This window comes from Trachurus japonicus, chromosome 1, assembly GCF_045865225.1.
Source record: "Trachurus japonicus isolate A0001 chromosome 1, Traja_1.0".
In the NCBI taxonomy this organism is placed as follows: Eukaryota; Metazoa; Chordata; class Actinopteri; order Carangiformes; family Carangidae; genus Trachurus; species Trachurus japonicus.
In genome coordinates, this window is record NC_140907.1 from 27,742,227 (window position 1) to 27,756,390 (window position 14,164).

Consider the following 14,164-nt stretch of genomic DNA (forward strand, 5'->3'; position numbering starts at 1 on the left):
TCATTACAGCACCGGATGGAGGAATTAGCTTACATCTCTGTATGCTCACACTCATACTTACTTGTTATCTGTCCTTAATTGTTGTTTTCCAGTGAGACATCTTTGGAACCAAAACATTGAATTCCCCAGGCTAGTGCACAGACACACATGAAGTCCACACACACACACACACACACACATAGACACACACACACTTTCAAACACTGTCCTTAACATCCTCCCAGTGCTCTTGGTACCCCACCATCTTTGAGCTCGGTGCCTTTGATGTTCTATTCCTACGATACCCACAACCCCATAGGGCCTTTTCTTGTCCCTTATTGGGCCCGGCTCATTATTATACAAGAAGACACTTGAGCAGTTCTCCTGTCGCCTGCTGAATTTCTAACCGGTCCTCTGAAGTCTCCTAGGCACTCTGTAAATAAAGTCTAGTGAGGGAACTTGCAGGTAGACGTGTGAGCAGTGAGTGAAATGACTTCTTTTAACAAATTATTAACTAGCTCCTGTTAACTCCTGTTAATAACAGGTCCAGTCAATTATAAATACGTGAAAAATGACCGTTATGAAGCCAAGTGTCCTTCACAAATGAGACTTTCCCACCATGTGTGGGAGAGAGGGTGCATTTATACTATTAAGGCCCCATGCAGCAGACTTGTTCAGCCAGTCCCTGCACAATAGGTGCATGTTTGTTGGGCTGATTGTAAGTGGCTCTAGAGTAAATTGTTTCCAGCATTACTGATGTAAATTGTTATTCTGCGCTTATTAATGCTTTCACCTTGCGCAGAGGAGAAATGCAGATAAGATGTTGTGGTAGTATAGCAGTAAAAAAAAAAAAAGAAAAAAAAAACTTTGGCAGGGGAGACAATTAAGTAAAGGTGTTAGATAATTATTATTCAGGACCTTTTCTCATCTTCAAAGGCCACTGAAAGAGCAAAACCTGCCTTGTGAGGTGGGGAAAGGGGGGAGTCTTGGGAGGAAGTTATTTCCAAAGTGTTAAAGGAACCCAGCAGAGAGTTTTTGACCACTTGCGGTGCTGCGTAATAATGTCGTGATGAGTTGTATTCTTTGTAGCTGCTTGTATAGAGCATGGGCCTTTTTTTGTGCGTTTCCCCCGGTAGAGTACGAGGACAAGACCACAAGCCTAAGTCAAAACATACAAAAGAAAAGCTTTACAAAGGATTTGCAGGGAAGGAAAGGCATTCACTGTGTTTGTACTGGGTACTCACACTTGTGTTTAGTGTGAAACTTTGAATGGAAGCCAAAAGAAAATAAATAAAAAAAAACAGCCTTAACTTAGCTTTATTTGTCTAAACTAAATCCTTTCATACTGTTGAGCACATTTTTAAGTGTTTTTTCAATTGACTGATAAGCAAACAATGCAACAAATATCAACTGTGAAACAATAGGAGACTAAAGCACAGTCCTGTCGCTCAGAGGAGGCGCAGAGGCACAATCTTCACCCATGGCACATCTTTCAAGTTAAAAAGAAAAACATTTTTGGATTAACAACTGCTGCATCCACTGTGATGTCTGAACATTTCACTGAAAGAACTGAGAGAAGTTATTACTGACTGTTGTTGACTGATGTTCTTAAGGCACAGCTGGTCCAAGGGAGGCTCCCCACCAGGATGAGCCCTCAGCTGTCGTGCTATCATAAAAGTCTTTTGCCCAAAATCACAAGTGTAATTGTACTGCTGTGGTTTTATTGGCTGAGTTATAAATGCGATACCCTCATTAGTTGGTTTAGTAATAAAAAATCATATTAAAATAATATTGAATATTTTGCATGAAGCTCACAATGCAACAAGTCCCGTAGAATTTTAGAAAAAAAAGTCTGTTAACCCTTTAACTTAACAATTACGTGATAATGTAGATATATGTCTAGAAATAACGGTCGATGTCATAGTAATGTCATGTTTTTCATAAAGGCAAAAGATTACACATGCTTTTCATGTTTTGAATTTTTTGGGAAAGGCCAGAACTTTTCTCCACCAAGTCTTCTTGCAATTGACTGATATTTCTGGGCTATTTCTACGCAATCAATCGTTATTTCTTGGCTATATTTCTCAACATTAGGCAAGGCAAGGCATCTTTATTTACATGTATATAGCGCATTTCATACCAAGGCAACTTAATGTGCTTTACATAAAGACAAAACACAAAACAGGACAGCATAAAACAGCATAAAAACAAACAGTTTTTAAAATGTGAAAAAAAAAGTAAAACATTAAACATAGAGTTAAAAGCAAGAGCAAAGAATAATACAAAGTAGAAGGAGAAAGGAAAATATGTATAGTTTCAAGTTCTTAAAAAGAGCTCAGCTATAAGCACATGAAAAGAGAAATGTTTTTAACCTGGATTTAAAAGTGCTTACAGTTGGGGGTGATCTCAGTTCTGCTGGTAGTTTGTTCCAGTTGTGTGCAGCATCACAGCTAAATGCTGCTTCACCATGTCTGGTTTGAACTCTGTGCTCCACTATCTGACCTGAGTCAGTAGATCTCAGAGCTCTACTGGGTTTATGCTCTACTAACATGTCATTCATGTATTCATTACTATGAAATGCTCTCCACTCCTGCAAATGAAGTTAAAGTTCAAAAGTCTTTTTGTGCCTTAAATCCATCCGATTATGTAGCTGAATTTCCATTTTGTGTGTGTGTGTATTTTTGTGTGTACAGGTTGAAGCCCTACACGTCATACAAGTTTCGGATGTTGGCCACCAACGATATAGGAGACAGCGTCCTCAGCAAAGAAACAGAAGCTGTTACGACTCTGCAGGACGGTGAGAGTCTGAGGCATAGAGGGAAAGTGGAAAATTAGGAAATAACAGAAAAACCATGACAGAAGAGAGGAGGTGGACTGACGCACATCTGTCTGTCTGGTTGCCTTTCTCCTCCTCCTCCATTCCAATCCAATCCATTTTATTTATAAAGCATGTTTAAATAAACACAAAGGTTTCCAAAGTGCTGTACAGTAAAATAGAAACCATAAAACATACTAAAAAGGCAAAAATACTAAAGATAAAAAACTCAATAAAGCATAATAAATAAATAAATACATAAATACATAAATAAATAGACTGTCCTCCTCCTCCTCATTGTTTCCCTGTGTGCTTCCTTCCCAGCGCCTGACGAGCCTCCAGTGATCCTCGCTGTAAAACCAACAACCACCACCTCAGTCCTGGTGCAGTGGAAGGTACATTCAGACTTTTAACACCACACACACACACATGAAAACTTTTGACTGTAGGTTAATCACTTACTCAGCGAATGAGACCCCTGCAGACTCAGTGCATGCAGCGTCTGCGTCTGTGTGTGTGTTTGTGTGTGTGTGTGTTTGTGCCTGTGCAATTACCATTATTACTGAAGCAGGAGAGGTCAGAGGGCAGCGCGGACAGATTGGAGATTCGGAGGGAAGAGATGGATGAACAGACGGAGGGACAGACAGTCCTGGGCAGGGGAGAAAAATGTTCATAGTCCTAATGAGGATATACCAGCAGGAGAGATGTTAGAGGGCGAGAGGCAAACATCGGCAACGTCCAACAGCAGAGGAAAGAGAGAGAGAGAGACAGAGAGAGAGAGAGAAAGGGGAGTTATGGGGGAAAACAGTGGTGGTTAAGAGCCGCAGTGATATGTGAAAAGACAGTAAATACAGCCTAACAACTTAACTGCTTGTCCTCCTCTGTTTGGAAATGTCTTCTCTCGCTCCTTCTAGCCTTATGTCAAAGCAGAAGGAGGCAGGGAAAAAACAAAGTCACCAGCAATTTCATCATCCTTTACAAGAGTGCCAAATCCACTGAAGCATCACTTTGTCTGTGTGGGTTACAGCCAGACCAATCCACCAGCCCTTTAAAGTGGACTCTGCTGATAAAATACTGCTCTTCCTGCCTGCCAGCTCCCTGTCAATCACCAAGAAGGAAAATTAGCATACTGCAGAATCCTCTGAAGTTTTCTATTTGAAAAAAAAAAAGATCTGTAATGCAGCTCAACGTGTACCCTTTTGTGTGTGTGTGTGTGTGTGTGTGTGTGTGTGTGTGTGTGTGTGTGTGTATTTCCACAGCGCCCCGGTGACGACAGTGTCAATGGGGTGTTGACTGGATATCGGCTGTACTATAGAGAGCTTCCAGTGAACTCCTCCTCCCCTGAAGCAGATGTCCAGACAAACAAAAACACCACCACCACCACCACAACAACTTCCCTGCTTACAGGTGAGTAGCACTGATGCTAACGCTACACCTGTAAATCACGTGTCATGTCGTATCATTTGAAATACTCAATAATTTCTGAAAGTAAAGAGACAGACACAGACCAAAGCAGGGCTCAAATTGCTAGTTGATGTTATTAAGCAGCTATAGCAACATCATACACAGGTGGACTTTGGCCTGAACAACCATGTTATGTTACATTCACTCTTGTGTTAATATATATCAACAAACTGGTACGCTGTGTGTTGCATTCACTAACGTTACAATGTAAGTTCTGATTGTGCGACAGTCCTGCATTTTCACATATTTTCATGTCTGATACAGAAACAGATGCAATGAAATTTATCTTAAAAGAGACATATTATGCCCCTTGTCCACGAATTAAAATAGTTCCCAGGTGTCTTAAAGACATGTCTCTGACATACTTTGGTCAAAATACCCCAAGGTTCAAACATCACAGCTCTTTTCATCATCTCAAAACAGCCCTGTTCAGAACGGCTGGTTTCAGTGCCTGGCCCTTTAAATGCAAATGAACCACTGCTTGCCCTGCCCCTTCTCCCGGTCCCAGGTAGGGGTGGGGTTATGCAAATTCGAAAACTAATGACATCATTGGAAAACAACTGAGGGAACAGCTCGTTTTTGTCAATTCCCACATTTTGGGGGCCAGAAGGCAAGACAAACACCCAACTATATGTTAAAGAGCCTTCAAAAAGTGATATTTCCATAATATGTCCTGTTTAACTCTAGCAGCAGTGAATTAGTTGTTTTTTTACTGTCCATTGGATTGGACCTTCGATTTACAACAACAAAGTAATTTCAATTTGCTCATGTTGACTGTAGCCTATACAGTACAAGAAATAAAAACTGTCAGAACCATCATTACTTGGTCGTTCATGTATAATCAATGTGATTGTATTACAGTGTAGAGCCAGTTAGTCTTGGATAGCTTAAATAAGGAATATGTAAGATCAGACTGTTACTGTATGTAGTTGAAGTTTTTGTCCACAGCTCTGGATGTAAGCAGCACAGGCAGTAAGATGCTAACTCTTGCAGATTCATTTAGACTCGAGCATATAAAAAACACAGTTTAATCCATTCCTTGCACTTCTATTCATTTATTTTTGGGTTTGAAGAGGATAATGAAAGGCCTTTAAACTCGTTAATGAGTGCGGCTCACTATAGTCCCATGTACACCACTTCAAAAAAACAAAAAACAAATCGAAGAATACAAAATTTGACAGGTCTGCTTTGTGCCTAGTTACAGTTGCTACGCTGTGATTGGACTATTGTGTTTGAAGGGATTTTTTTCCCAGGGGGTTTAGCAAATGGTCAGTTGCTCCGTGATTTTAGAGGGCACTTCACTTCCATAATCACTGAAGGACCTCTCTGTCTGTGGTTTGATCTGCTGCAGTCAAGTCTTTGATAGAAAGAGGAAATATTTCAATGGCACCAACGTGCTTTTTTTTTTATATGTGCAATCAAAAATGAGTAAGAGGAAGGATCAGTGGTGGAAGAGTTTGTAAAGGTTTCACAACCTGTTAGTCATCCTTGAGTGTGAGATTCCGCTCAATTGTTATTGTCATTTTTCATGTAACCAGTTTGTGGTGATTTTTGTATCAAAAAATTTCCCCATTAAGAAGTTGAAGAAAAAGAAAAATGAAAATAAAAAGGTATTTTAGATGTTTTTCACTTCAGAGCATGGACCAGGGGTGAGGTGTGTGGCTGTGATGAACAAAATGACCCTCAGTGGACCAATGTTTTCTTATGAGACCACCTGCTCTATAACATTGGTAATAGTAAACCATTATTATGCACCGTGCAGCCGGCGGTGCTTTATAGATTGGAAGATGGACAATTCCTTGTCCGTCCGACGTTCACTTAGTCGGAGCACTGAAACATAAATGTCTTTAATACAGTCATTTTATTGAATGGCATTATAATTGCACTATTTATTGTTGAACTTGAAATGTTTATTGATTTACTCCCCCTCCATTTTTCTCCCTCTCTTCCCAAGCCAAGAGCACCTTCAAGACAGTCAGCAGCGCCTCGCTAACAGAGTTTGAGTTGACACGTAAGTAATTTACGATGGAAGTAAAGCTGCTGTGTTTAGATTTTTTTGGAGGGGGGCGCTTTATTAGACCCACATTTTAAGATACAGCCTTACTATGCATGCTGTATAAAAGTCCTAAAAGTGCTTTTATCTTTCTATAGAGCTGAAGAAGTACAAACGTTACCAGATCGTCATGACAAGCTACAACATCGTCGGCGAGAGTCCTACCTCCACCCCGGTGGAGGTCTCTGTCGGAGAGGCGGGTGAGTGAAAACAGAAGGAGCAGCGGTGGCAGATGAAGTTTAGCTTTCATGAAGTTGGATCTGTTAGCATGCAAACCCAGTAGCTGTTAAAGGGATAGTCCAACATTTTGGCAAATTGGCCCATTGCCATAATCCCTAGGTTCGTTACCTCTAATTGTCGGTGCAAGCTATTTTTAGAACGGCGGAGCAGAGCCGCGAGCTGTTTAGAGGTACGCTACGGAGGCAAATGGGATTTCTTGGTTTCCCTCATCAAACTCATCAAATACACAATCCAACAACTCCAAAACGCTCTGGTGGACAAGTTGTGACCTGCACATTCACCACGCTATGAGATAATAACAGAACGTTACGAGACAGAGTCGTTTTAGAGGCAAATTCGTAAATGCGCGTTTCCTTCAGGGGCAATTTTTCAGCAAGCAGTCTCTGTATTTACCTCTAAAACAACTCCATCTCGTAACGTTCCGTTATTATCTCATAGCGTGGTGAATGTGCCGGTCACAACTTGTCCACCAGAGCGTTTTGGAGTTGTTGGATTGTGTATTTGATGAGCTTGATGAGGAAAACCAAGAAATCCCATTAGCCTCCGTAGCGTAGCTCTGAGCAGCTTGCGGCTCTGCTCCGCCGTTCTAAAAATAGCTTGCACCGACAATCAAAGGTAACGAACTAGGGGCGGTGCGTGGCGCAGTGGTTAAGGCGGCCGCCCCATGTAGAGGCTACAGTCCTCAACGCAGGCATCCCTGGTTCGAATCCCGCATTGGGCAGACCTTTCCTGCATGTCATTCCCCCTCTCTCTGCCTCCCCCTTTCCTGTCTATCTCACTATGTACTATCAAAAATAAAGGCAAAAACACCAAAAAAATATGCTTTAAAAAAAAAAAGGTAACGAACCTACTGCTATGACTATAGGGATTATGGCAATGGGCCAATTTGCCAAAATGTTGAACTATCCCTCTAAGAGTTCACTCAGGGCTCTGTCTCTATCTGTTTTTAAAGAGCACGTGATACGGTTGAAATCTCTACAAGAATCGAGTAAGTGGACCTTGAGTTGGCATTGTTTTGTACAGACTGAGAGACACTGAGACACCTCCTGTCTTACTCTCTGAGCTCCGTCAGTGACTTTGTCTTTGTCTAGGCTTCGTGGTGTTGAAGGTGAAGACTTGGTTTCAGTGTTCAGGTTAGAAGAGGGTTTAGGTTCAGGGTGTCGGTCTGGGCATGTTTTGTTTTTTTTGGTGTGCGAGACAGAGAGATATTTACTCTCCTCTTTGTCAAATGGATCCATGGTTTGACTCTGGTGAAAGTTAAACAGGGTCTGGGCCTTCGCTACAGAACAGATGACCGGTCGTGTGAATCTCTGGATGACATTCAGGTGTTTGCACATGCACACACACACACACACACACACACACACATAGAAACAAAAAACACACATACTACCACAAGACAGTTTGATTTTATTGTTCCCAGGGGAAAAAAAATCTTTGTCCCTGTGCATGCTTTGCACAAACCATCACAGTGACAACTATGACAGCTAGAAGCAAATAAGTACAACACAGCAGCAAAATAACAGCGACAGGTGAAACAACATGAAAACAGGACGTCTGGTCTGGTTCTCTCTCTCAGCCAATCAGGTAGCAGGGGCTGTTGCCAAAAGTGAGCCCCCTCTCTGCACCTCAGGGACCTGCGGCTGCGCCCAGTGGGCAGGCGCGGTGAAGTGGAGGTTGAGTGGGTGTGTGGTGTTTGCAGTGCAGTGTGATGATGGCCTTACAGCCGAGCTCTGAGAGGCCTGGGAGCCGGGGAGACCATTTATCTTGGCGGCGGTGTTGGTTGTCGGTGTGAGTTGGGCCCAGTTGGTGACAGAGAGCATGTTGAAGGAAGAGGTGGAGGAGCAGAGCAGGAGGAGATGGAGGCAACATGGAGACCTCTGAGTCTCTGAATTACCAACAGTGACAGTTTTTTGAATGTCTTTTGTTTGCTCCGCTCATTGTCCAGAGTGAGTCTCACGTATTTGAAGCTGTCAGCTGTTTTGTTATTATTAATGAGGACGGAGCGCTTGAGTGGCTTATTAATATTTCTTTACGATGGTATGTGAGTCTAGTGAATTGATGTCTGTGAGAGGAACAAGAAGGGCAGTGGCATCAGGACCGTTCGAGGTGAGCGCAGCAGATGGAGCAGGTGGAAAATAGTGCAGAGTTGTTGTTGCAGCCTCCCGATCAGCAGGCGCCTTTGGATGGTGTCGAAAGCAGAGCAGAAGTCCGCGAAGAGTATCTATCCTGGCGAAGGAAACATGAAGTGCTCTGTGCCCCCGTTGGCAATCTGGAGGGGCTCCAGTTGTTGGTTGACAATTGGCAGGATGTTGTGTGGCAGCAGCTTCTTCCCCCTCGGACACAAACACACAAACTTGCACAGATTCACATGTGACGATAACAACACCCACATACAGGTGCATCTCAATAAATTAGAATATCATGGAAAAGTCCATTTCAGTAGTTCAAGTCAAAAAGCCTCAACCCAGTTCCAGTAGTGCATATAGATGGACATACTTTTCAGAAAGCCAATATTTCCATATTAAAAATGCCCTTTTTTAAATTGGTCTTTTGTAATATTCAAATTTTTTTTTAAACTTAATTATAGGTCTTCATTAAATGTAAGCCATAATCATTAGAATTAAAAGAAATTAAATAAATGACATGAAATGTTTCAATCTGTGTTTAATGGATCTATATAATGGAATAGTTTCAATTTTTGAATTGAATTACTGAAATACAGTAGATTAATTTTTCCATTTTTTTGAGATGCACCTGTATATATATACCTTTTTTTTTTTGGATTTTCATAATTTCTCTCACAATCTCACACTCCCTCTGTCAGACTGGTGTTGCATTCATATTCAAGCGGTGTGTGTGTGTGTGTGTGTGCATGTGTGTGTGTGTGAAGAGTTTAGTAGGTCATACATATCACATGCAGAGGAGTGAGAGGTGAGGATAAGCAGCGGGAGTGGGAGAGGGGTGAGGAGGGGTGAGAGGGGGGGTGTGGGTGGCAGAAAAGGCCAGAGGGGGATGATGAAATGGGGTGATATGTCCTTTTCTCTCGCCCCAGGTGAACACTGCTGAGTGTTCATGCATATGTGTGGTACAGTGGAGTAACAAGGTGCTGCCTTAGGCCCGCTCTAATTGGAAGGATAGAACATATCTTCTCTACTTCCCACTCCAACACCCAGCTGCACACACACACACACACACACACACAGACACACACATGCATGCACGCAGTTACCGACTAACAAAACCAAACATCTCTCCTGCTGCAGCTCCGTCCGTGGCCCCCCAGTCCATCCGAGTGTCAGCTGTGTCTCCCTCCATCCTGGAAGTGACCTGGGACACGCCCCCCCTGGAGACCCAGAATGGACTCATCCAAGGATACAAGGTGACACATAGGAAAACAAACACACAAACACACACACACACACACACACACACACGTGTATACACCAAGGGGGGGAGTTGTGGGTTCTACAAGTGAAGACCACTTCCACATTCAAAAAGCTGCAGTTCTCTGGCGGCCTCAGGGGGGCTGGGACCGGAAGTGAGCAACTCTCCATTGAGCCCCATGTTAAAATAGCCGACTTTATAGCTTAAAGGGATAGTTCACCCAAAATTGAAATTGCACTCATTATCTACTCACCCTCATGTCGACTAAGGGCTGGGAGAAGTTTCAGAGTCCTCCGTGGCTTCTCTGAGTTACAGGGGGTCTCGGCGTAGCGGTGCATGTCCATATAACGGTTGCAAATGGATACTAACTGTCTTCGTAACAAAAAGACAACCGTTATATGGACATGCACTGCTACGCCGAGACCCCCTGTAACTCAGAGAAGCCACGGAGGACTCTGAAACTTCTCCCAGCCCTTAGTCGACATGAGGGTGAGTAGATGAATTTTCAATTTTGGGTGAACTATCCCTTTAAAAAAACATATTTACAGCCTGGTTCCTTATATTTTTTTGGTCTCTACCAATAGTTTCCACCTCCGTGAACACTGTGGAGGGGGGTGAATTTTTTTGGTTTTTTGTTTAGGCTTCAGATATGGGAGTGTGGTTACGTTGAGTGACAGGTTCACAGAGAGTTTACCAGCGTTAATTGGTTGCCTCGAGTTCAGTGGGCGGGTTCTCAGCTGGCAAACCGCCACACCTCTCCAAATATGGAAAGTAGACTCCCACTAAAATCCAAGATGGCGCAGTTCAAATGCCCGTAGTAGAGGCACAAAACAGACTCCCCCAAACCAATGGGTGACCTCACGGGTGCTACGTCCATTCTTTTTGCAGTCTATGATCTACACATAAAGAATTCCTTGTGGCAGCTATAAATGAGACAGAAAAACAAACAAACACACACACACTGCGCTTGAGTCTCCATGTGGTAGAAGAGCACACAGCACTGTTTATGTCTGCATTTAAACCCACCCCCCCCATCCCTCCTCCCCCCTCTTGTCTTGGAGGAGATTTGCTCTGCTGCACCTTCAAGTGTCCTAAAGAGACAAGAGAAAGAGGGAGAATTAAGTTAGAGGAAGAATCTGAATATCCTTTAATGGTTTCAATATCACTGCTCTGCCTCTGTCTCTCCTCCCCAACTCCCCTGTCCCACCCCCTCTCTCTTAGTACTTCAAACACAAGGTTATCTGTCCTGCTTTAGACACATTGATTTCTGCAGGAGTGGAGGATGGGGGGGGACGGGGGAGGGTGGGTGGAGGTGGAGAACGGGAGAAGAACGAAGGGAATGTAATATTTGCAGAGTGAAGGAATGAGACGAGCGAGTGATCCCTGTAGAATCCTGATTAGAGGAGAGGATCGAGGGAATACGTTTAAACTGCCAGAGATGGACGGACACGGGGAGGAGGAGGAGGAGGAGGAGGAGGAGGAGGAGGAGGAGGAGGCGAGGCGCGAGGCGGAGGGGGTTAAGGAGATTAAGACGAGAGAAATAGAGCAAAGAAAGAATGTTTAATGAATTTATAGGTTCTGACTTCTGTTAACGCCCCCTGCTCTGTTCGATGAGCCGCCGCGCCGCGCAGTCGGCAGGTGCTGTAGGACTCGTGGTAAACTTCACCGCAGAGTGTTCTTCTTCTTCTACTCAAACGTCCTCCAGGGCTCGTTAAACACTCCGAACACGATGGCGAAGGGTTAACAGGTAACACCGAAGCGTGCAGGTTTCTGTGAAGAGGAATCTCTCCAATGCACTCACGGTAAAAGGTTGCAGCGTATGAAATGTTAATCCGAGCAACAACAGGCAACTTTTAGATATTTTATTTTTTTTAGGCGGGGATGCAACTTCCTGTCCTCACCAAATGGGTCAGTTATTTATAATAGAAGTGGAGTAGAGACAAACAAAATCCCCCACCCCACCCAAAAAAAGAAAGAAAAAAAGTTCAACAGTTTCCTGTCTGTGTGAAACAAACATCCAGCTGTTGTTTTTCATCACGACTTAAGATCCTAAATCAACTCTTCAGCAAAAGAGATGGTTCGGAAAATCCATTTAGGGTCCTTGATCTTATCACATCATATCACAATCATGTTCGCTCATGGCGACTTCAAATTGTTTTTTAAGACTAATCCTGAGTGCCTCACACACACACACCGAATACCAAAATAGGTCTTTTAAACAAAAGAGTGGATTACCGAACAACGGAGTGGACTTTTTATTATTATTATTACTTTTTTACTAAAGCATTAGACACTTCATATCACAAGAGATGTTTCCCATTTTCTAAAATAATGATGTTTTAAATGGAAATACATCACATATGCACAAGGTAATAGTTTTTTTGCATTGAGCAAATGGATGAGTTGCTCCATATCTCATTATTGTAAGAGCCTGCAGACGGACACAGATGGTTTAATGCTGCCCTCAAGTGCTGCTCATGAGCTGCTGCTTGTCCCAGTACAGCTTAGGATGCTCTGTGGTGCTTTCTGTCAGGAGCAATAACAAGATGGACCCATTTACTAAAACACTGCTGGATGTTACCTGTGTGTAGCAGCTACAGTTCATAAAAACATAAAAAGAAAAAGAAAAAGAAAAATACATGAATTGTGAACTCAGAACTTCATCATACATAACCTCTGAATATTAAGGACACTCCTTTATGCTAAACGTGAGAGGCCCTAGTGTATTTACTGCGGGTACACCACCTTGCTCTCTTTCACATTATTGAGTAGATGTAGGTCTGGGTACTTACGCCAAGGTCTCCAACTGCACTGAAGCTTAAGTGCCCTTCACTAGTGAGTCTCTCTGGATGAAAGCATACATGTGCCAAACGAGTAGCTGTAATGTCATTGTGCACTCTGAACCTATATTTAGTGGAATATTTCACACAGGACAGCATATGGTAAAAGCAAGAAACACTAAACAGTGACATTAAACTGCTGCACGTTGTTGATGCTGATGCTTAATACATGAAATCAGTCACGTTGTAGAAATATCGGTAACACTTTATAGTAAGTACACACTGTTAGGCATTAGTTAAGCATTAATAAATACTGAATTCTTCATTTATAACACATGAATACGCATTAGTATGTAGTTTATAAAGACAGTTAGTGCTTATCAATGATGAGTAAAACATTTTTAACTGTGTTTATAAACTACATAAGAGTATTCATGTGTTATAAATGATGAATTCAGTATTTCATATTTAATAGTGTGCACTGCACATATTATAAAGTGTTATCTAAATATCTGCCAGGTTCTCAATGACATGACACTAAAGTACACAATAAGTATTTCTGTGCTTATAAAGACTACAGTTTCATGATCTGATTAGTTTTAATGAGCCGACAAACCATGATGTACTGTCTGATTAGATACCCGGGTGGCTGATTGTCACCTGAGTGCTCGTCAAGGAAAACATCCATGTGCTGCACTGAAACATGTTTGTTTGTTTTTTTTTCTTCTCTGTGACTTTGTATTTAAAGCTTTTACCATTTAAGCTTCATATAAATAAACCATCATGAGAAGAAGTTCAGTAACAGCTGTTGTGGCTGTTTTCTTCCTCTAAAGGCTTATGAGGGTGTTTACAAGATATTTTTTCTTCATTCATTTCTAATGCATGAGGCTCAACCACCTCTGTAACCTTGCTGTTAGTGTGCATCAGATATGGCTGCACGGCGTGCATGGGAAGAGTCGAGGCAGTTCTCATGTCAAACCAGCCATTTCTGCTGTGCTCTCAGCTGGTGTTTGAAAAATTCATAGATGAAAATATTCCCTCTGCATTCGGCTGGGATTAAACAAAAAATGTAGTGATTTGTAAAGGGTCAGATTTAAAGCAAGTAGCATCATTACGAGCAGGAGCAGCAAGCTGTTTTAATACATCAAATAGATTTTGTTACCGGATATGCATTTATATAGGCTGTTTACTGGCAGTAAGATATCAAGTATATTGCTCATCTGTTTTGTCTCATTATATACAGCCTGTTTCATTAAAAGTGTGTGACCTACGCTACAATGTAGAAGTCACGATGAGGATTGTTTTCTTAGCATATGTGCCTCATCACAGGTTTATGACATGTAAACAAGAGCGGCCATGTGAAAAAATAATGGGATCATTAAATTGTGACATCGTAATGTTGATATTGATCTCATCATACGATGTGATGGCCTTAAGTTAACAGGG

General features: G+C 42.3%; 1 protein-coding gene across 6 annotated transcripts in view; it reads left to right on the forward strand.

Moving 5' to 3' along the window:
- LOC146992081 (protein sidekick-1-like) overlaps positions 1-14,164 on the forward strand; it is a 296,559-nt gene that overhangs the window by 270,163 nt on the left and 12,232 nt on the right. For all 6 annotated transcript variants that reach the window (XM_085783510.1, XM_085783486.1, XM_085783479.1 and 3 more), the window contains 6 exons: positions 2,673-2,776; positions 3,119-3,189; positions 4,054-4,201; positions 6,213-6,269; positions 6,410-6,511; positions 9,818-9,933. In XM_085783510.1, the coding sequence (XP_085639636.1) occupies positions 2,673-2,776; positions 3,119-3,189; positions 4,054-4,201; positions 6,213-6,269; positions 6,410-6,511; positions 9,818-9,933 (598 nt within the window). The remainder of the gene's footprint in view (positions 1-2,672; positions 2,777-3,118; positions 3,190-4,053; positions 4,202-6,212; positions 6,270-6,409; positions 6,512-9,817; positions 9,934-14,164) is intronic.